This window comes from Mytilus trossulus, chromosome 2 (assembly GCF_036588685.1).
Source record: "Mytilus trossulus isolate FHL-02 chromosome 2, PNRI_Mtr1.1.1.hap1, whole genome shotgun sequence".
Lineage (NCBI taxonomy): Eukaryota > Metazoa > Mollusca > Bivalvia > Mytilida > Mytilidae > Mytilus > Mytilus trossulus.
The window spans coordinates 70,112,738-70,137,788 of NC_086374.1; the positions used below are offsets into that span (position 1 = coordinate 70,112,738).

General features: G+C 30.4%; 1 protein-coding gene across 4 annotated transcripts in view; it reads left to right on the forward strand.

Annotated features, from left to right (window-relative positions):
• Nucleotides 1-829: 829 nt before the first annotated feature.
• Nucleotides 830-25,051, forward strand: part of LOC134707903 (endoprotease bli-4-like) — a 38,097-nt gene continuing 13,875 nt past the window's right edge. For 3 of the 4 annotated variants that reach the window (XM_063568063.1, XM_063568060.1, XM_063568062.1), the window contains exons 1-14: nt 830-950; nt 5,644-5,829; nt 6,357-6,375; nt 8,023-8,088; nt 9,913-10,038; nt 10,941-10,993; nt 12,673-12,758; nt 16,650-16,822; nt 17,589-17,718; nt 19,383-19,483; nt 20,885-20,985; nt 22,111-22,226; nt 23,597-23,714; nt 23,999-24,273. In XM_063568063.1, coding sequence (XP_063424133.1) covers nt 5,771-5,829; nt 6,357-6,375; nt 8,023-8,088; nt 9,913-10,038; nt 10,941-10,993; nt 12,673-12,758; nt 16,650-16,822; nt 17,589-17,718; nt 19,383-19,483; nt 20,885-20,985; nt 22,111-22,226; nt 23,597-23,714; nt 23,999-24,273 — 1,423 coding nt within the window. In that variant the 5' untranslated portion in view covers nt 830-950; nt 5,644-5,770. Of the gene's footprint in view, nt 951-1,247; nt 1,273-5,643; nt 5,830-6,356; nt 6,376-8,022; nt 8,089-9,912; nt 10,039-10,940; nt 10,994-12,672; nt 12,759-16,649; nt 16,823-17,588; nt 17,719-19,382; nt 19,484-20,884; nt 20,986-22,110; nt 22,227-23,596; nt 23,715-23,998; nt 24,274-25,051 lie in introns of those variants that run through there. The other variant, XM_063568061.1, reaches the window with a different exon arrangement.

Genomic DNA, 25,051 nt, shown 5'->3' on the forward strand with positions numbered 1-25,051 from the left:
ATTGATTTCGAATCGAATGCGAATCGAATTCGCTGATAGCGTCCAGACACTCTTCTTTTTAAATTCGAATTGATTAGAATTAACTAATTTGAATTAGTCAATTCGCATTAGAAATACGTTTTTGTTAATACGAATTAAAAGTTATTGTCGTTTGGACAGTAAAACGAAGTTGACGCGAAGTTCAATTCGAATTAGAATTGACGTTAGGACGTAAAACGTTTCGAATGCGAATTAAACTAATTCGAATTAGTTAATGCGAATCGAATGCGAATAACGTGTGAACTCAGCATTACTATTACAAGTTAATTCTGAATTACAAGCTTTCATTATGTTATAAATTTCTAAAGATATCATTAAATTACCTCCAAACTGTACATTCTGCTCACTTTTAAAAAGAAAAATGCTGGGTTTATTTTTTATAGAAACGAAGTTAATTTAATATAATACTATTTAAGGAATGACTGTAATATTTTTTCTGTCTATGAAGAAATACCATAAAACATTTGGTGCACACTGAATAACGCGCGTATAGCGGGTTATTTAACAATGTGCACCACATTTTTTATGTTATTTCGAGTAGACAGAAAACATATTACAGTCATTTCTTATAATTCAATTCTAAATTCCTTTTTAAACCGTAGAAAACCATGAAAAACCGTTGATGACGTCACGGTCACATGACTGAATTATGTCTATGGGCTCATAACAAAATAACGTCAGCCAATCAGAAGACGCCTTACATCCAAAATTAAATTATTTACATGTGAAAACCGAATGCTAACGGATTTTTTTCTCCAATTCTCTCACATCTATATTACAAATGACCAAGCAGTTTTATCCGTCAAATACACATAAACCAATCCATATGCTACACTACGCCTTTCTACCTGTAATGTTTAATTTATTTGCTGATAACAACCAGTCACAACTATCGACAAGCATACCAGGAGGTTTGAACATTTATTTACTCTTCTATTTACCTTTATGTATTAGTTTCACAAGACACATTAATGAAATTTGTAACTCATTTTCAATAGGTGCTGTACATTCATTTTTATATCATCTATTAGATAATTATCGAATCGGTTTAACCATTAAAAACTTGCAGTATATGTGTACATGTATCGCTTAGATATTAACTGTGTTTACACAAAAAGTAGATTAGTTTTTGTTTGATGTCATAGATAACGTTGAAAACAAATAAAAAAAGGGTGCAAAAAGACTACGTTTGAATTATTACAAAAGTCCTCGATCATAGTAGCTTCTTTAAAGGTGAGTTTATTCATTTGAAATATAAAAAAAAGATAGAATAATGATATGGTAAAGCAACACTTCTACCTTGATTTGGAAATGAAAAACGTATTTCAAATTTATTAATTAACATCCTTGCACGGGTTGGGCTACACTTTTGAACTTGTTTGTTTTATCAGCCTTTCGACGTTTGTATCAGGTTTAAGACTATTAAACATGTACCCGCGATTATCACTGACGAGACTGGGATAATAGATCATTATGTATGTATATATTCGAACTGCACGTCCGGTACCGTTAATATTCTTTTAAATGTCAGATATCTTTTTTCTTTTTAAATTTTCTTCTGACATATACATAAGTAATACGGTATATATGGGGTCAGTAAATTCCATTTGGGATGAGAGCGAACGCATAGTGTGCTAGTGACCTAATACGGTATATATGGGGTCAGTAAATTCCATATGGGGTGAGAGCGAGTTATGTCCCTTTATTATGTTTAATGCTAGCTGTCTCCCTATGGATACATTCCACATTTAATTACTTTAATATATAATATAAAAAAAAATCAGACGAAACTTACAAAGAAATTATATTCAAATATACCTGTTTATAATGAATAATAATAATTTTTTTTGTTAGTATGACATAAAAAATCAGCAAATTACGGAGAAAGTGACCTACAATATTAAGAAAAAGTTGAATAGCAAATCTACCGAATACGAGGAAAGTCCGTAATCAAATGGCAAAATCAAAAGCTCAAACACACCAAACGAATGAATAACGATTGTAATATTCGCGACTTAGTACAGACAATTTCTTCTGTATAAAATGGTGGATTTAACCTTGTTTTATAGCTAGCTAAACCCTCACTTGTATGACAGTCGGTTAAAATTCCATTATGTTAGCATAACAAACAGACCAAATAGGTAAAAATGTAAAACATGAGGATGTATCAGTCAACATTGTGTTATAATCTTAATCACTATAAAACAAACAAATTGGAATAAAGAAACATAAAAAGGCATATAGACAAAGAATATTAGCAAAAATGCTAGACAAGAATACAAATAAATGCATACATGTACATATTTCACTTGGTCAGGGCTGTTGTAAAAATGTGACAGCTAAGTAATGGCCGTGTATTGAAGCCGGTGTTTATTGATTGACACCTTTGTAAACAATCAACAACGAAGCATTAATATTCAGGTAGGCAGGTGCATAACATGTATAATACATAAGATATATTCAGTTTATTTGGATGACAGAGCGATGTTTACGTTTGGACAAATTAAATAATTTTCTCCTAAGCAAAGTTGATGTATATAAGTTTTATTATTCATGTATTTGGTTTTGATGTTATTTTTGTTATTCTCGTCGGAATTTATCTGATGCTTGGGCCGTTTCTGTGTGTGTTACATTTTAGTGTTATGTCTTTGTTCTCCTCTTATATTTAATGCGCTTCCCTCGGTTTTAGTTTGTTACCCCGATTTTGTTTTTTGTCCATGGATTTATGAGTTAGGAACAGGGTATACTACTGTTGTCTTTATTTATGATAAAAACTAGCCATTTAGAAATAACAAAAACATATGCATAATTTTTTTTTAATTTGAAATTTCATATGACTTTAAACATATTTAATTTATTTCATAGCTACCGGTAACTGACGACAACTTAAACTCTATGGTTACAAACACTAGATATTTTGCAATGTTAAAACCATTCTTTCAATTATTCAGTGTTTCCTGGTAACAACTATTTTTGTTAGCGCTAAATCAATGTATATGCTTTTTTTTGTTTTTTAACAAACGTATCCGTGCACGTATAAGAACCAACAATATAGTTTCATAGTGATAACCGATAACCTGCATTTTAACAAATTACTTAATGCATACTTAAGTTATCTATTCTAGTGAACAGAGCTATTTCTTATCTCGTAAAGATACGTTGACATGAATTGTCATTTGTTTAAACAATCTTAAAACACAGGGAAAATTTAAATTTAAAACAATAACAAAGTTTGACTTAATCTATCAGTACTAGCTTGACAACATGTAAAGAATACAAACTTTGTCTAGGCACAAAGTGTTTCAATATATCAAATTCTTTTCCTGCAATCACTATAATTTTTAATACCTGTTCGGGTTGACTATTTTCAGAGCCTTAATGTAGATTAGTGAATACTAATGATTCGACCAATTTGAGTAAATATATTATTTTTATTGATTTAACCATCCTGGATCTATGTGGTAACTCCGGATTACGAAATGGTACAGGAATCTAAGTTAAAGACATCTCATAAATTTAAACGAACTTTGTTTTACTGGCTTACAGACATTTTATATACAATTTTAATTAAAATCATATGAAACCTCAAATTAAAAAAAATAATGATGCATATGTTTTTTTATATAACAAAATAAATAGTTTTCATTCTTAAACTTATGTACATATAATTTTTTCTGAAGAAAATTCTTTAATTTGTCCACATTTAGAAAAAAGTTTACTTTTTTTAATTGCTTGTTTTCAGGAAGCATTTCGCTGACATATTTTCCGTATGCAAAATGTTCTAAGTGTAACCCTTCTCATAAAAATTCGGTGATCGGAATACGCATGGATCTGTCACTGAAATAAAACTATTATCTGACTGTAGATGTTAAACACGTGCTCAATATCCATGCTTTCTTTGTTGATTGTTTACTATGAGGTGTCAATCGGTAAACTTCTGCTTCATAGCTTTCCATTCTAGAATAAATATTTTACCAAACTTCTTTTTAAAAGCGGTACATTTTAGCCGTTAAAGGTGCTCCTATGGGTAATTGCATTGTCAATATTTATAGATTATCGTTGATCATCTCAACGAGATTGTATTCTCGCAAGCGAGAAAGGCAATCGAGATGAGATGATCAATGATAATCTGTTTATCGCTATTTTACCTATGACAACGCTGTCGATTTCATGTCGATTTCATTAGCAACGTCACGTGCCTGCTTAGTTTCCAGCGATAATTTCCATTTCAAGCGAGAAGCATGATTTGAAAATTATCACAAAAAAAAAGTTCAAAGGAAAAATGCACAAAATAGCGATAATTAAAGTTATTATAATTCTATGCGCAATAGAGCAAGTTATGTGGTAATAAAAAAAATAATTTACATGTACGACGTATTATTTTAAGAAGGCATGTATAAGCTACTCATAAGTGATGGAGTAAAGGAGTTGATATATAATAACGAGGAAGGACGACGAGTCATAACAAAAACTGGCATAACCTCTATTTTCAAGGCATTTTAGATTATGAAGTAATGGTTCTGTTTCATGCATGACTCATATTCTCTTTAACTTTACTTTTGGTCTTTTTTTAATCTATCAGCTCTTTAATGTTGGTTCTAAGAATTTTACCAACAGCATCACTTTAAATACATTGATTGTCAAATGTTCATCTGGTGCAATAACAATGGTCTCATTAATGTTGTTAATTTAATTGAAAGACTCTTTAAAGCAATATTGTATGCATGTGGTTGAATATGCAACCTCATGTGTATAAGAACAGCCCTCTACATGCCTATACTTATGTTATTGTACACATGGTAGGTATAATGGTCATTAACAACTGTTAATAATTTTTGGCGACCTTGGCATATCATGAAACTTATGATTACGGTGTTTATTTGAAAGCGAACAGCTCCTATAAAACTTATATTAAAACCCAATTTTAAATACAAGAAAATATCTATGTATATTTTTATGAGCATCAAATAAATCAGAACAAGCTTGACTGTGATTCATTTGAAATATTGATTTGCCCTTTAAAAGATACATGCACATTATCATCATTTTTCCTTGATATTCATTGGTTATTATATTTTAATATTGTGCTTTACGGAGAAGCTCAATACACATTTAGATCATTGACATATTATCCTGACCTATAATTTGTACTATACACACTGCTCAATCAATTTCCAAGATTATAACCCTTTGTCTATAAAAGTGCATTGTCTTATTTCGCTTTCCTTTAGAGTCATGCATATTATATTACCAGCAGACTTTAACATTGCAGAATATGTCTATTTCTTTATTATAGTTAGAGAAATTTTATGTGTTTGAATAGGTTAAAAGTAGTTTTATTCTAGGGGTTAGAAATTAAGAAATAAATATATTTATTTTTAAATAAGCTCATAATAGATCACATTTTCAGAATATTTTTTTTTAGAAAAGAAGGGTAACGGGCTCCAATCATATCTCCATATTTATAGATCTTATAATGAGAGAAATAACAAAATTATGAAATAACAGGTTTCAGACACAGCATTTTTTTAAATTTTATTCGAACGATAGAATAAAGTAGATATTTATAGTTCAATAGTTTAACTCTTATTTTGCATGTTTAAGGATAGCTAAGGACCAACAAAAAGGCTGGTGAGCGTTCACAGTATCTCCTGGTTTCTGTACTGAAAAATGTCTTAATGACCGAAGAAACACAATTCACAGTGATTCATTGCACTGAAACAAATCCCATATGGAAATAATTTTCTCAGGTGGAAAGACATGGATTATTACTGTTTATTTGTGCAGTTTGTAAGTGCACTTTAAATTACTTTGATAAATATATATGTTTTAATCTGATTTGTTTTACTGAAATTAATGTACAACTGTTCATGGGCGATGAACAGTATGTTACATACTATCATACTATCAAATACATCACATTTTGCATTTATCATAGAAAAAGATACAGAAAAAAACAAAGGGTTGTATTTTGGTAAGACAAACGTACTTTTCATCAATATCTAAACCCCTCTCGGCGCTCGAATCAAAACAGTTAAAAGGATAAATCAAATACAAATTGGAAGAGCATTAAAAACTGAAAAATCTAAAAAAATAGAAAGGCCAGCCAATACGTCAATTTAAACCTGGCGGTAGAAAAATTGCAATATTGAAAAAAATCAACTTATCAATGATATTCATGTCAAATCAAAGGACTGCTGGTGATTACAGCAACAATATATAGTTATTGTTTTTCGCTGTCAAGCATTATCAATATTTACATGGGTTAAATATATGATATAGCTGATATATATTTATTCGATTTTATATAATTACAGGACTAATCAAGAATGGCAGGTAAGATAATTAAAACGTATTGGAAATTATACAGGAAGGGTTCACATTTTTCTCAAAAGAAGAAGATGCTTCTATAAGATGACGGCAACAGTGTCAAGCTCAAATTATACTAAGAAATGAACCGTATCGGAATTTCATTTGAAGTTCACAATTACTTTTGGCCTTCAATCGACAACTCTTTTACAGACAAATAGAATGTTTGGCTAATGTTACAAATTTTCATCTATAAAAGAGGAACAAAATATACCAGTCAAACTCATAAATTGAAAATAAACTGACAAAGCCATGGCTAAAAAATAAAGAAAAACAGACAAATAATAGTACACAAAACACAATAGAAAACTAAAAACTAAGCATCACGAACCCCACAAAAATCTGGGGGCGAAAGCAGGTGCTCCGGAAGGGTACGTAGATACTGCTATACATGTGGCACCCATCGTGTTGCTCATGTTATTACAAACCCAGTAAATAGTCTAATTTGTTAGGTCACATTCGTGGTGAAAAGTGCAGTGGATTGTAGTTACGACACAACGAACATGTCCGATATCACCTGTAAAACGGATTACATAACGGTCAACCAACTCGTGATGGCGTCTGTAAAATTTACGACGTGATCACCATTTGGAACTCTTGGTTTAATACCTTCCCTGTGAGCAGCAACCCTTTATCAAGGAAATCATGATAGGAAATACAAGCCCGGGAATATCATATCAATTGGGAGATATATACTCTGTATGCAGACGCTGCTGGAGAGTTGTTACATGAAAAAAAATGGAAAGTTCACAATAGGAAGCTAAAATCATCTCTTTTGTCGTTAAGTGTTGTTTTCAATCGACTCTCATTGTCAATTTCTAGATGTAGATCAAAATATGAGGCAGACTTAAATGTATCTGTTGTGTCCTTTTTCTCTAGTTCGATCGGATAGATGTGTTCAACAAATTTTGAACTGTTTATTGAACACTATCTATATAATGGAAAGTAAATTTAAATGATATTGCTAACTTCTTATCTTTCTTTCTAAGAAGTTCCTGTATGAAACAAATCGGCAATAAGAGGGACACAAATTGTTCCCATTGGAATGCCGACAGTCTGTTGAAAATATGTTGTCAATCATCTTGATAATGTCAGTTTCAAAGAAATTTTTGTTTGAATCAGAGTTATTTTTTACAAAGCATGATTTATCCATCCTCAAGACAATATACTTGTTTCTACGTTCAACATTCTTTTTTTATGAAACAAAGCAATCCCAACTCTTTCAATTTGGCTTTTAGTTTGGAATAGGGAATGCTTATGTATTAAGTGCCGAAAAGTCAAATTTTTTAATACTTTCGCAAGATAAGAGATTCTGAGATTGTATGTACTCTAAACGATCTTTGGAATATTTCAGTATCCATATCTGGTTCACGCCACCTAGAATAGGTAAATAACTTTGAAGCCCGGCTTTAATTGCTTTAAAAAGATGCTGATTATTTAGAAAGAAGTTTCGTGGAGCATTTGGAAGACCCAGTAATATACCGTTGTTTTTAAGGACACTAATGCAGTTTATGTAACCAATACAGTGATGGAAGATCCAGTTCTTCATCTTTGGTTGATATACGGTCACTATTATTTCAATATCATCATTATTATAATAATTATTTATTTCAGTATGTCATGGCCGATACATGTGCAACTAATATTAAAGACGAATTATGGCCTTTGGAGTGGTACCTGGTAAGTATGTTATCCCATGAAACCTCGTGGGAATAAACAGTAGTATGCCGCTGTTCGAAATTCATATATCGATTGAAAAAATAACAGATCAGGGTTACAAACCAAAACTGAGAGAAACACATCAACTATAAGAGGAGAATTACGACACAACAGAAACACAACATAAATATATATATTTGTTCAAAAAGATAAACCGGCTTTGTTTATTTGTAAAGAATAGAAAAGAATTAGCAATGCATTGAATGATGTCTCATCGTAAATATAACAAACAACGTTTGTTAACGCATTGTTTGAAATAAAGAAAATTGCTATCCTAATGTTTGAAACTGACGGCAAACCTGTATATATATTAAAAATATCTATTTAAACAATACGTCATACATTTCTTCATAGTCTTGGCTCTAAAACCCTTTCTTTAGAACAAACAAGTTCCTTAAAGTCATATGAAACCTCAAATTAAAAACAATGATGCAGATGTTTTTTTTTTATAACAAAATGGAAAGTTTTCATTATTAAACTAATATACATGTACTTTTTTCTGAAGAAAATTTTCTTATTTGTCCACATTTAGATGAAGTTTACTTTTTTTAATTGCTTGCTTCCAGGAAGCAATTCGTCAACATATTTTTCGTATGTAAAATGATCCTAGCGTGACCCTCCTCGTAAAAATCCGGTGATCGCAATACGCATGGTTCTGTCACTGATATAAACTATTATCTGATTGTACATGTTAAACACGTGCTCAATATCCATGTAGTTTTGTTGATTGTTTACTATAAGATGACATGGGTAAACTTCGTAGTCAAACACGGAATTGAATGAGCTACCATATATGTTATATCATAACAGACTGAAAAAAAATTACGATTATAAGATATCTTTGCGTGAAAAATGACAAAATCGTGCACAGAAGACTAAGCTTATGATATATACATGCATTGGTTAACGAATTGGTTAAACATTATTTTTCATATGACTCTAACAAAAACTTTTCTTTTCCACCCAGAAACATATAGTAGAATGTATATGCCTATGATGCAATTACGCACAAGACTAGTATAATGAAAAAAACTTTTTATCAAATTTAATCTGTTGGTATAGACTGATGCAAATTATGGTTTAATATAAAATTTGATTAACTCACAAAGTATAGAAAAATAAAGATTGTCTTGCAAATATTGTGCAAGCAGTTCCAGTTCAAACAAAGGATACGTTTGTTAGTATATTACGAATAGATTATCGAGCTTTCTTCACATTGATATCATAGAATATCTGACGAGACCATACACATACTAAACGTAAACTATTTGTCGGTCGATTGAGAGCAATGAAAAAAACCTTCATATCTGTGTGACACATACATATATAAATATAAACCCTTATAATGTGTACAAAACACCAATATTAGAAAAGGGAACATTTAAAGTAATTGTCTATATATATATAAATATTTTGGATAACAGATATCCTTTATCAGTATGATTATGATGCAAAATAAATCATATAAATCTATTCTGATTCTACAACAATCTTTTAAGTCATACAATTTAGATCGAACAAATTTTCGTCGTCTTTCGTATTTTTTTTATTTAAAAAAGTTGTGCTGACAAAGTGAATTGAAATAAAGCAAAAATACTAGTTTTTAGCAAGTTCTGTTGCTCTTTAACATCATACATATTTTGGATCTTTATTTTTTTTTAGTGTTACTTATGAGTCGTATATTTACGGAACACACGTCTGAATTCTCCAATTATTAGACTGGTGTTTTCGATGAGTTTATTTCCAGATTTAGCTGTAATAAATTCATTTAATGTCTTAATTTAGAATAAATCTGAAACCGATAAATATGATATGAACGTACTACCGGCATGGAGAAGTTGTGTCAATGGAACTGGGGTAACTGTTGGTGTAGTTGACGAAGGCATTCAAGATCATTTTGATTTAAATATTGTAAGTAGACAATTTATGCGACTACAAGTTTATTTTGGTAAACTTATAGTATAACCCCTTTCATGAATATCAACAGCTCATATGACTTTAATGTGAATACTCATTTGTAGTATTCGTCGCTTCAGATAGGTTCTTGGTCTAGTACTGGCTTAAATGGTTTACAATATGTCTAGAAGTAAATTATTATTGTTTATAGGAAATATTTGTATTTAACTCTTGTAAACTGTACGGAATTTACAAACAAAAACCATAATTCAAATCACTCTCATGCCGAAAATTAAAAACCATATATTTTATCATTCAAGTAACAAATCAAAACGACGTGGAACTCAAATTGAGCCTGTAGCGATACTGACCCTTGGATTATAAGAATATTTTGAACTCTCACCTCGCACACAAGAAAGTGTGTTTGTTCCCCTATTTTTTTGACATTTTTACCTATTATGATTGTTTTGTTCACACATCGTTGTCAATAAAAAAAAACTTTAAGCGACTGTCATACAAGTGAAAGATTAAGCTAGCTTTAAAAACAGGTTTAATCCACAATTTTCTACATAAGAAAATATCTGTGCCAAGACGGGACAGTTGATATCCATTCGTTTGATGTTTTAAGCTTTTGATTTTGACATTGGATAACGGACTTTCCTTTTGAATTTTCCTCTCGGATTTTAGTATTTTTGTGATATTAGTATTTTTCTGAAATAGTTTTGATCACAAATGCTCGATGCTTGTATTATAACCAGCATTTAACCTTTATTGGTGGGCTATTCTAAATCCTATTCAAGATTAATAAAAAGAGTTGAACATGATGATTGTTGCAATATTTTTGTTTCTTTTTGTATTGTAAAAATGTGAAATCTCATTTTTGAAAATGATTATATTAATAGTGATTTATTTTGCAGAACAGAGCGATTAGTTTTGGTGTTGCCAAGACAGGAACAATAGATTCTTTCAAGTACGTTTTATAATACACTGTAATGTTGGTGGATCATTAGACTACTAAGCCTAATAAAAAAAGTTGTGTAGATTTTATGTGTAATTCGCGTTTACACCGAGGCCTAAACAGCAGGTAACACCAGATCAAAAAAGTTAATAGACATATACGTTTCGAACACAATTTTCATATTATCAATTTGAGAACAATTGACAGACCATACCAAGGAGAAATAAAAAATCATGCCCAATAAAAAAATAGAAATCACCATGGGAAAATGGTAACGATAAAACACTTAATTTACAAAGTACTGACATAATGTCATTGGATAGTGTCACAATCGAAGAGAAAAGGACGAGATTGCAGTCACGACATGATCGCTGTCATCTTACACATTAAAATTTGAAGAAGCTCCACTATAATTGCGTGAAGTGTATGAAGGAATAAAGACAGATTTATACTGAACCATTATGATCCTTGATGATATAGCTTTCTTGGTAGCAATAAAACTATATTGACTCATCAGATAGCTACAAATAACAAACAAATGTGTCGATGGCCGATTTTAGACAAGTAATAAATTTCACAAAACATTCTGACATATTATTGGGTACTTTTGTATATCTGTGTAGTAGTTTCTGTTCATGTGTAGTTTTCGTGAAAGACACACAAAAAAAATGATATCAATTTGATTTAGTAAACTATCATTCAAAGTCTTTTCTTCTCATGGGAGTTAATTAATTGTTTCAATAATTAAGCATTTTGGTAGACATTGCACTTGTTTCTGTTTTCAATTTAAAATGGTCTTTTATGACAAATCATTATTTGCACTTGAATTTCGACCAATGTTCTGTAACTTTTAAAGTTTTAATTCACATTTGGAAAAGGAAATATTTAATCCAATATGTCGATTTTACTTATAGCATTTATGCAAGTTCATTATGGCGTAATGAGACATTAATTGGTTTAGTTTGGTTTGAATTGTTGAAAATATTTTCGAATCTGTGTTGGGCATAAAGTCAGTAGTTGTCTTTTCTACAATCATACTGTCTTTTTAATCATATATATTCAAATACTTTGACAGAATAATAATTTCATTTTCAAAATAAAAATATCACTCTCATAATTGTAGCACATTCTATTTATTTCATATCTGTTTTCATTTGTTGGATCGTATATATAGTAGAGCGTTAGATTTATTGTTTGAATTGTTTATATTTGTAATTTTGGAGCCTTTTATATTTAATTATTCTGTATACGTTTTGCTCATACTTGATCACCGTACTGTAATTTATAATTGGCAACTTTTACGTCATACGGTCTCGTTGATTGTTGTTGCCTTGGCAATCATACCACAACCTCTAATTTTATGTTGTTTGTTCTCCTCTTATATTTAATGCGTTTCCCTCGGTTTTAGTTTGTTACCCCAATTTTGTTTTTTGTCCAAAGATGTACGAGTTTTGAACAGCGGTATACTACTGTTGCAATTATTTATCAATCCAAAAAAGATTTAATAGTCACAAGGTCTTGGTTATTTTTTTCAAATTCTATTGAACGAGGAACGATGAACTGATGGTTGAAAGGGTTTTGTTTATATCTGTTATTTAATTTGTGTTTATTTGTATCTCACCAGCTTTATTTATTCTTTATGACAATTAAGATTACTTGTGTGGTAATGGTAAATTTTCATTTTTTTACAGACATGGCACTCGCGTGGCTGGTATTATTGGGGCTTTGAAAAATGGCAAACAAACTGTTGGAATAGCATTTGGTTCAGAAATAGCAGGTAAGGTATATAGTTCAAACTATACGTACTAGTGTTTTGAAAGTCAAGAATAAGAATTCTTATCAAACACCCTCTTTAAGGGCATATCCAACAGTTACAGGGGAGGTAATAACAAACGTAAACATCGTCTATTTTTTCCCGTAATTTAACGTTGTTTCAACGACGTCATAACGAAATCACCATTGGAATTGCTATGGCCGTCTGGAAAGGGAGGGTACTTTCATCAAAGGAAAGAGCACGGCGGGATTTGGCAGAAAACTCATACAGAATATAAACAGAAATAAGAACTCAAATCTTTGAAGATATTTTTGTCCTCTTGGTCTATCATAAAAGAAATGCAATTATCTTGATCATTATAAAAAGTTTGTTTCCAGTTTTTGACCCTGAGATAAAAAAAAATTGTTTGTTTCACCCTCAGCTGCCACTATACGTAATGCTGAAATTGAAAGAAAAAAATATTTAGACTTGTCACCAAAAAGCGAAAAGAAAAGTTTGTCCAGAAAAAAAAATCCATAAAAAAACAATGTATAACAAAAGATGACACTGTAATAATTAAAAAAAACAATGAAATAGGAAAACATTGTAATATATACACTGACAAACAAGTAGAAAATATCTGACGATTTTGGTGTTTAAGGTGTATGAGGAAACAAATATAATTTAGCACAAAAAAAAAGCGGTGTAGGTCTTCATGTAGGTCTCGACTAATAAGACACGCCCTCACAAAATCAGCGGATCCATATTCCATAAAAGGATAGGGAAAAAAACAGCCATCGAAATACCATGATTCAAAATTGGGGAAGGGGGAGGGGGGGGGGGCTAATAGCTTAACTCAAGATTTTTTTTTTATCTTATTTAACTTTATTTTAGTACGGCATATGTTTTACCGCTAGTAAACTCTTTATTATAATAATGTATCAATGATTTACTTCAAATCCATTTTCGCCTCGTTGTAAAATGCCTGATATATTTGCCACTGGAGCAAGGGAGCAATCATTTTATCAGTTTCATATAGTGTTGCATAATCGTTAGTTTTCAACTGATAATTGTCTCAAACAGTTTTTCAATTTTGGTATTTTGTTTTTATTATATTTTATTTTTAACGAAATATTTAGACTTTCTATCCGCATTTTTTTCTTTCAATTCATTTTTTTGAATAATCAATAATAAAATAGAAGTCAACATCAGTAGTTACATTGTATGCGCAGCCAAACTAGGTGGAGGGCAGTAGAACAGAAAACAATCTCAATTTATGCCATAACTCATATATTAAAGCGTAAAACAACGACAGTCATGCTCGCTTCTCGGCCTTTCCGCTTATTCTCAATTTATTGTTTTTCTGATCTCTTTTGTTATAAAAAGTTTTTTTTTCATCTACAACTGCAAAAGGCGCAGCATATGTGTTAAATCAGCAATGTGACTTATTTGAAGATTCACGTAACCTTTGTTGTTGCTTAGAGATTTTATTCGAAGTTCGTATATCCTTTCAACCATTTATTTAGATGTTTGTTTAAAGTATCGTATAGATAGCGCGAAACTATCACTGCACTATGCATCGGATATACGACATTTTTATTTCAAATAAACGAGGCTGCAAACTTATACATCCGAGCAGCTAAACGGCCGCACCCAATTTTAGCAAAGATATACTGTCGGACGGGAGAAGTTCAAAGATGTGAATATTCCCATACCCAAATCAATCCTTTGTTTTGAAAAAGATTTAAAGGTATGCATTAATACGACAGCAACCCAACGACCCATATAATTCAAAACATTAAGAGTCAACATACAGATTTTTGTTTTTGCTGGAAGCCTATAAAGAATAAAATGCCCGAAACTGCAAAATGAATAAATAATATGGAGTCATTTAGTTTTTAGACAAGTGTATGGTTGCAAAATTTCATGTGCTCTTTGTTAATTTCTATATAAGCAAAACGCTTCATTGTAAAGTAACGGTAAAATAAATAATGATTATGGATGACGGACGTCAAGTGGCATACTAAATGAATATTCAGAACAAAATATCAAATGGAAATACAATATGAAAATTAACCCTGCTTTGGTACTATAGACCAAGACACAGAAACGGATTTCTAATGTGTAAAACTTTTGTTTTTAAAAGAGGAATGAATGATACCCGAAGGCCTATTTAAATAGTCTGTAATTCCACGGTTTGTATGTTTCACACCCTGGTTTCACAATTTTGACGAACACAATAGTAAAACTAACTGAATTGTTATCTCGTCCAGATACTGGTTCTTTATAAATAAGAAGAAGCGATATGAGTGCTATCTAGACAACTACCCAACAAAGTCAAAGTGTAAATATATTTGTCTGCCACACCGTCGCACTGCCTTTGAAAATTTAGCGGGGAAATATAACGTTATTTTCGGAAAACGTCTAAATTTTTGGCGCAATTTGTGAGGCTTACGGGAGGAATTGAGTAAACAATATTATATTTCTCAATTTTCCTCAAAAACGAGTACGGTGACCAATATTTTTCAAAACGTTATGACGTTCCATTTTTTTCAAAGAATAACATATCTTACTTTGGCCAAATCGACACCGTTAGAAATATTTAAAAAAAATCAAATATGTGCATTTCAAATGTCCATTTCTTGCCGTTGTTTGGGTACACCATGACATTTTTGGCTTTATTTAAGTAAGAATGAATGCTTTAAATGGTAAAATTCGATTTTTCTTACCATCTTAAATTATTTAGCTTCAATTTGAGCCCAATTATATAAGTTTATGTTGATTAAAAAATCATAATTATTTTTTTTTAATAAAAAACGTTTTTTACTCCAAAATTGCAAAAATGTTCAATTTTCAGCAGCATTTTTTGCAAAAACGAAATCGACAACATATATTTTTTTTGGCAAAATTTGATTCTCTGTGAATTGAAGAATAAAATATCTGAAAGGGAAAAAATTCTCACCGTCAGAAATAAACTGTTGGATATGCCCTTAAATGACAATGTATCTGGTTTACTGTACTTTAATAAGCTTTTTAAATAACGATACTCACAAAATAAAATATTAAAGAAAATGAATGCATCGTTTTTTAATATAACAAAAGAAGGTATGGTATGATTGTCAATGAGACAACTATCCACAAGAGGTGTAAATGACACATAAATTAACATCTATAGGTCACCGTACGGTCATTAACAATGAGCAAAGCTCATACCGCAAAGTCAGCTATAAAAGGCCCGAAATAACAATGTAAAACAAATCGAAAGAGAAAGCTAACGATGTTCAAGGGAAAACATAAGCATATCTTATATAAAAACAAGGAGTTGTTGTTCTCAACTTTTATTTCGTAATTTAAAGGTTATTTTTGATGTTGTTCTTTCCGAGTCGAAAAGTAATAATTTTCTCGGGGTAACAATATTTTCTAAAGATAATTATTGAAGAATAGATTACCAAAGTTCCTTCACATATTTGGTTGGCGGTTTCAATTTTTATCTTGCTTAACCAACTTTTCTAATTTTTCAGATTTAGCACCACAGCTCACATTTAGGTCATTTTTTCTCGGGTGTTTAGTTTTATAAATTGGTAGCACAAGTAAAATACAAAATATGTTATACTGTAAACTGGTTTTGAAGCGTACATGCGAGAAAGTGGTACACTTCAAGGCATATCGAAAATCTACAAACGGATTCTTCAATACATTAAGATATTACTTGAATATGTTAATAAATAATGATCATACATTTTTGTAATGTCGTTAGATAATCCGCTTTTGTTACATACTCAATAAAACCAGGGGTAAGAATATTGAAAACACAATTGATGCATGAATCAAAGAAACTCAATTTAATTGTTTTATATGTTGTAGATGATAAACGTATTTTTTATGGGCGTTTTACATATGTATGATTCTTTTTAGATATAAAGGTAGCCTCGAGTGCAATGTTTAAGACGTTGGACGTGGATGCACTCACTCATCACATGGATATAATTGATGTGTATTCAAGCAGTTTTGCAAATTTTCATACTGGAACCGTAACATATCCATTACTTACTGAACAAGAAGATTCTTTTAAAAGGGGAACGAAATTCGTAAGGCAATTTTTATGTACCCCGTTACGAACACAGCGACTTTAAAAATTTTCTTTGTTCTCACTGAAACAAATGGAAAAAAAAGTGTTGAACGAAGAAAACAAGAGAATGTATAGCTATAACGTTCGTCAATAATGCATAATATTAACACGTTTTTTTCAAAATGTATGTGTACGTACAAAAGGTGCAAGTGTCGTTTGTTCAAAAGAAAATAGTAATTTGTTACAAACTCTATAAGCAGTTTATTATTTTACGGAACCATGTATTACTTTATTGTTACTGCATGTTTCTATAAGATAAACTGACAGCTAATAAATCAACAATTAAGGTGTGTGTTTTACCTAATTGATATGTTATACTAAAGTGAAATTTTCGTGAATTTTCATAAATTTTCAAATATGATGTATTCCAAAAATGTTTAGCAGTAGCAAATACAATTGCAGTAATATTGTATGAATTCATGTATGATAGATAACACGAAGGATATATGGTTTGTATCCATGACGTAAAATCAGTACACGAACTGTTTAACGCACACACAAAGTAAAGGATCAGTGCTTCAATAACTATTCCCGATCTAAAAATCATATAACTGTAAATACTGAACTAGAAAAGACTCCCGTGAATAGATATGCTATTTTGCTATCAACCCTCTTCTAAGATAAATTAAATGCAATACAGTAAAACAAGGGTCACAAACGAAATGGCGGATGCTACTTTCACATCAGATATTTTTCGTTTAGGTTTTTTTTTATTTATCATTCAGGGTAGAGGTGGTCTTGGATCTGTCTATGTGTTTGCTACAGGGAACAGTGGTGGTGATGATACAGATATTGGTCGCGATAGCTGTGCTTACGATAGACTGGTGACAAACAGATATGTCATTTCAGTAGCAGGTACATATAAGCGAGCTGTACTTATCATAATAACAAATAAGATATATGTATGCTAGAACAATTTTAAAAAACAAATGAGGCGTGTGTAGTAGTTATTTTTGGTACAGACTAGACCACATAAAGTTAAAAGAGGTGTTTTTGTTTTATTAACCTGGATAAGAAAAATTAATTGAAATTATTCCAAACTTCATTTTTTACATAAATGAGGCCGTTAGTTTTCTCGTTTGAATTGTTTTACATTGTCTTATAGGGGCCTTTAATAGCTGACTATGCGGTATGGGCTTTGTTCATCGTTGAAGGCCGTACGATGACCTATGTTGTTGTTAATGTTTGTGTCATTTTGGTCTTTTGTGGATAGTTGTCTTATTGGCAATCATACCACATCTTCTTTTTCATATTAGGAAACTTAATCTATTTTCGATTTTTAAATATGTTAAAAGTACATTTGGCCTTTATAAAAAGCTGTAAAAAAGTTTGTAAATAGTTATCAAACGTAAGGAGTATATAATGCCTTGAATGATCTTTAAGATATACAAGATAAATCTGAAAATAATACATTCAATTTATGAAGGAATAATCAGATACAGATTTTATATAAATGTCCGAGAAGAAATGAATTGGGTGGTGAATAACTTGTTAGAATAATATGGAAAGTTAATTACCTATGATAACTTTAAAATAAACAGTACATCAACACTTATTGCCTTATATATCAAGCTTTAACTTCTGCAAATAAGACATATTTAAAAAAAAAAAAGTCTAAATGATTTAAAATTTTCGGCACAAACAAATTTCTCATGAAATTAATAAATGTGATAAATACAAACATGCGCGGTCATAAGTGTGGACGGTTCGTAACAATAGAAATTCCATAATATCAACATTTTGAAATGATCTGGCTATTTGAGGAAAAAAACAAATATAACTAAATTTAGATATAGGTTTTATTTGATTTGATATTTTTAGGGAATCGATGAAATTAATATGAGAACTTTATTAATTTTGTTAACAAATTCTATATAATTATAAAAAAAAGGTTATTATCAGTATAACAAAAGTAATACGACAGCAATTAACATTTATTTAAAAGAGAACTTGATAGACAAATATATATTCATGAAAGTAAAAGACTTAGTAAGGTGGAAATCTGATAGAATCATTGGACTTGCAATAGACGCCATGCATTTGTTTAAATGCTGCCACACAGTCAATTTTATAAAACTTCATTTTCAAAGTGCACATTCTAAGGCTCTATGTGCCAATATCAAAACGTTTACCATACCATAAAAGTGCAAATAGGTATAGGATTCGACCCGGAATTTATTAATGCACTTCAGTGTTTTCTCTTATGGTTGATGTGTTCCCCTCGGTTTCAGTTTGTGGCCAAGATTTGTTTTCTCTCAATCGATTTCTGTCTTCCGAACAGCGGTACACTACTGTTGCCTTTAATTACGTCATGTTGGCTAACTTTGACTTAATTGACCTCTGTATTGAAGTAGTATAGATATAAGACACCTGCCTTTTACTAATTATGTCATCCAACAATGAACACAAAATCCAATCAGGTCTCTTGTCTAATATTTTTTTTTCAAACTGTTGTTTAAAATGATTTCATTTTTTTATGGGTCTAATTAATAAATAATTGTTAATCCCGCGTTTTATAGGAATACAGAATGATTTGACCAAACTTCCAACTGGTGAGTCTTGCAGCGCCATGATGGTAGCTGCTTTTACAGCTAAGGCTGGAGCAATACACCATAAACTAGTAAGTTTTATCAGATGAGTATATATACATTTTGCAGTATATCTGTGAAAATGTTGTTTAAGAATGGTACTTTAATAACCTGACACCATTTTAATGTAAGTATATTTACACAGTTGTGATTTTTTTCTTTTCTTTTCTTTATTATAATTTTATATTATGTACAGAGTAACTTTACTGACTTATATTAAATTCATCATTTTTAAGTATTGATTCATATAAATCTATACTGTTATGTTAAACGTAATGAAGGTGATACACGTTTTTTCCAAAAAAATATTGTAATATTTTATTTTAAAGGATTATCATATACGATTTTACATTATTCAGTAAAACTGTTTTCATGTTATATCTGTAGACTATCGTAAAAATGTATGATAGTAAAGTTTACAAAATATCCTTTATCAATATATTTTTCATATTTTTCAAAATGTATGTTCGTTGCTCTTTTGTATTCATTTATTGATAAAATGAAACTTTTAATGCTAAAACATATATTTGTTCATGCACTTCCTAACCTTTTTGAAGTACATTACATTTTGTCTAATAGGCATTAATTTTCAAAAGTTAATCATTGATGTATTATGTTATGATGTAAAATATGTCTCAAAATCTGAACAAAAACGTTAAATATTTTTATTAATATAAGATTCCGGGAATGAAATTCGCGAAATGATTAAAAGAGCAGGATTCTAGACCATATATTCCGATTCTCAAATATCCATATTGAATGTCAGTTCTAAAGTACTGAGATGTCAGAGTTATTCTTATTTATTTATCAAATCACATAGTTGATGAAACAGTTGAAAAACACATTGATATGACATGAATTTGACTGCACTTCTTGTATCTTCAAAGATTCAACCCCTTTTTACAATAATTATTTGAATTGTCTTAGATACAATCTAATACGTTGAATTAAATAAATTCAAAAATGAGACCGTAAAAGTGTTCACTATTTCATTGAATATTTACTTTTTTCAAATGATTATGTCTATAGTTTTAAAAGTTTAATTAAGGAATCGGTAAAAAAGAAATATTAATGTCAGATTATCTTTAATTATATTGTTGTTAATTAGAATATTCGTGGTATAAAATAAATTTGAATTGCTCATATTATTTTTAAATATATAAAAAATTGATTTTTTGTGCAGTTAAATGATTGAGAACGTCAAAGTGAGAATGACTCTTGCAGTAAGGACGATGTGTCCTATTGAAGTTCATTTACAGTGTCGTTCATGCAAACATAAGGAACAGGAAACAGGTTGATATATAATGTATTAATGTTGGATACATATTCCATAATAGTTTTGACGTCGATAAATGATCATAAAGACAAGTTACAAAATATAATAATGATAAATTAGGTATTAAGTTGACAACAAACTATTCTTTTTTTTAAAGGTAACAACAGATATAGGCAATACATCGACAGAATATTTTAATCAGAACTCAGCAGCTACTCCAATGGTGTCAGGGGCTGTAGTGCTTGCCCTTAGTGCTAAGTACGTTGTGCACTTAAACATTTTGCTTGTTTGTTGGTTTAATTATTTTGTACATTTTTTCTTAGTTAAATATCGGCTATAGTCTTTTATACAATTTGTATAAACTCCGATTATTATTTAAGTGGTAACATCTGTGTATATTTACTATTATTGCGAAACCTGAACGAAGGATGCTTCGCATCAAATACCAAGAAATTGAAACGAGCAATGACATTATTTACGTCTATATTTTATATAACAGTGCTAGTATTAAATTATTTTAACATTAAACGATGGTTACTTTAACGTGACGGTACCCAAATTGCACCTATTTTGACAGTTTTCTCATCTACGTTTTTTTTATGATCAAGAAATAAATGTCATCAATTTGTCTATTTTGTAGCCCTATCCTTCTTTATTGTATAGGTACACCAATTTAATTTTTAATCTATTTTGAGTCATAAAAAAATAGGTTTGAATCAACCTACAAACTGTCCATGATTCTGTAATGAGGAGTACCCAAATTGCATCCATGCTTAAATTTCACATCGTCAAATTGTAATAACCGAGCTTTTGTTTAATTTCTTCAAATATTTTGAACAATTGGATATTAGTCCATGCTTACTCTTCATATTTTACGAAATGGATACTTATAATATATTGTATTTGCTAATTTTAAAAAGATGACGTTTTGATGACGTCGCATGATGACGTTTTCGTACATTTTTTTTCTCTCAGTAAACAGACCATCTGTTGATGAATACTGTGAACGTTTTGTGTCTATCTATATATGTTTACCTATGTTAAAAGACGTGCATAGTATCAAATCATGAAAAAACAAATTGTTAAGTCTCTAGGAAATCTTGTAAGATTTCCCTTGCTATTTTTTCTAAATAGGTGCAATTTGGGTACTCGGTGCAATTTGGGTACCCTTACGTTACATGTATTAGTAAATCATCTGGGTATCATAATAGTCTAAACTTATATTGTTAATTTTTGAATACATTTGTTCCGCCCTAAATGTTAATTAACTATTTGTCAATAAATTTGCAGTAAAAGTAATTGAACATGAATTCTGTAAACAATCGTATAATATATGTCAGAGGTCATGGCTTTTTCTTAAGTAAAATGTATGTTATATTTCAGTCCGAGACTATCCTATCGTGATGTTATGCATCTACTTGTTTTGACATGTAGAGGAGATTTGCCAGAATTTGAACAAGGAGGAAATTATTTTATGAAAAATGCAGCAAACTTGTCGGGTTGGTACACATTAATTAGTTGTAAACTTCAATTTCAATTAGTCTTTGGTGTAGATTTTTCTCATTGCCATCATACCACGTTTTATTATATGAATAATTCTAATATCGCTGATATAGCAAAACCAATGTATTTAAAATCTTTATTCAATGCAATGTATTAAAAATATTTATTCAATGTATTTAAAATCTTTATTCAATACAATGTTTTAAAATCTTTATTCAAAACAATGTATCTAAAATCTTAATTCAATACAATGTATTTAAAATCTTTATTCAATACAATGTATTTAAGATCTTTTTTCACTACAATATGTTTAAATTCCTTATTTAATACCATGTATTTAAAATCTGTATTCAACACAATGTAATTTGGATGTTGAAAACTATTAGTTTTATGCAAGAGGATAGGATCTTATATAAATTTTGATATTTTTATCCGATTTGAATATTTACCTTTTCACGTATTTCTGATATTTTGGACTTTAAAAACGATTGACGTTGAGCGTGCCCGATTAAAGTGAATCCGAAAAATAATGCGTTTTTTATAAAATTCTCATGAAAATTGTTTTATAATTAAGACTTTTCTAATAAGATGCTTTCATTATTCTGTACATCGTGCATTTCTGTAATCAGTACTGTATTCTTTTGTTTCACTCAGTAATTGGTTACGCTTTATAATTTCACCTTGCTAAAATCCTTATATATTTTCCCCATTTATCTCTTTTTATTATTTTTGTCATTATTCCATATTCCATGCAGACCTATATAAATGCAGAAATTAACTGCGCTTAAGATATATATGCACTTTTAACAATGAATTGTTAATACTTTCATATTGGTATTATGTGTCTTTGTTCTTTTTATATATCTGCCTCTGGGCTTTTTTTTAAATTTAAGAAGAGAACTGCATGCATATATAACATATATAACAATGATTGCAAAAACACCATTATGACAGGAGCGATAAATTCCCAATATTTTGCGTATTGAAAAAAATCACCGGAGCTAAGATTTCATATTTTAACAGTATACATTGAAACATTTTTGCATTCTCTCCCTCAGAATTTAAAGGGATGGTACACTATTCCAATTGCACTCCTTTGTGGGTCTCCTTATGTATCAAACATACAAATCCTATTGAAAACGTCTGATAGGTATTCGTTAAGTAGACGTTTTATGCATAGCTGAAAGAAAGGGCCTTTACCAATATCAAACGTTATCAGTCAAAGGAACAAGAGTAAAATATTCATTAAAATCGAGAAAAAGGACGTTCGGTGACCAAATAAGGTCTGAAAGAGAAATGACAAATTAATAATATTTATCATTATTATGTTAACTTTCAGTTTGACAAATGACTACTTTTGTTATAGTTTCTTCATACTTTGGCTTTGGTTTATTGGACATTGGAGCTCTTGTTGAAAAAAGTAAAGTTTGGGAAAATGTACCACAAGTGATGAACTGTAGTGCAAGCAATAACCGTCGAAGACCGTATGTATTCCTTTTTTTAAATGTTATGTTTTATCTGACAATATTCAATTTGAGGAACAAGAAAAGTAAAACAAAAAGAAAAATGGAAGGGAAAAATCGATTCGCGCATTTCAGGTTGTTTCATTACCGTTTTTAATTAGCACTGGAGTTTGTCAAAGATGATACCCTTTTTTGGTAGATTATAAGTTAGAAACAAATTTATTAAATGTTTGTTTCTTTACTCACAATGTCAAATATACTTTTTATCCTTATGACTAACAAAAGTCAACAATATTTTATTTTAGAGTTAGAAGCAACTCGCATACAGTATTTGTGAATATGTGTAATATACATTATGTCGAACATGTTGAAGTGTCGATAAAAGTTCAACACCGTCATGCAGGCCAGATACAGTGGGTTCTTATATCGCCCTATGGAACACGATCTACAGTTCTTCCTGGCAGAGGATTAGATTCAACTAGAGAAATGAATCTTACTGTTTTAACAGTGCAAATGTGGGGAGAAAATCCCAATGGACAATGGCGATTGGAACCTACGGCTGTCTTTGGTAGTAATTTAGGTAGATATTTAATGAAATTTTAGTTTTGGTAAACTATTTGAAAGACAGGTTTGTAAACTTTAGCAAAATTGATGCTCATGATGCTGTGATATGTGTTTAGACGGTATAATATCAGTTGACAGAAGTATAATGAGTGAAATATTCCAAAACAAATTATGTTTGTGCACGTGCGAAAATTATGATATAAAAAAACAAGATGTAGTGCGATTGCCAATGAAATAAATCTCCACTCGACACCAAATGACATAGAAGTTAACAGTTATATGGCCTTTGTAGAAGATCAGTGTTTCTAATGTTCTGGTGTGTTGCTATTATAGTCGATTTGTTTCCCTCGGTTTAGTTTTGTGACCCGGATTAGTTTTCGCTTATCTATTAATGACTATTGAACAAGCGGCATGATACTGTTGTCTTTTTTAAAGAAAAAATAAAATTTCACTGAAGTCATTGATTGTTATCACGTTTATTTTATTTAGCTAGTTTTGCTGTAACATGTTCTTCACTTATTTCCCTTCAGATTTTAGCGTACCTGGTGACGTTTATAATGGAGATAAATCCAGAAAAGTGCTTCAGACGCATGAACTTATTAAACGTGTTGTTTTCAATTTTTACATAACTGGGTCAAAACTTCTGCTGGTGGACTCTCAGTCACCGAGGGTATCACCAGCTTAGTAGTCACTTCTGTACTGACATGATTTAACAAACTCTTCTAAAATTTTCCGTTTATGAATTTTGAAATTATTAAGAAACTAATGTTTCAACTCCCTCAGGTAAAGTTGAC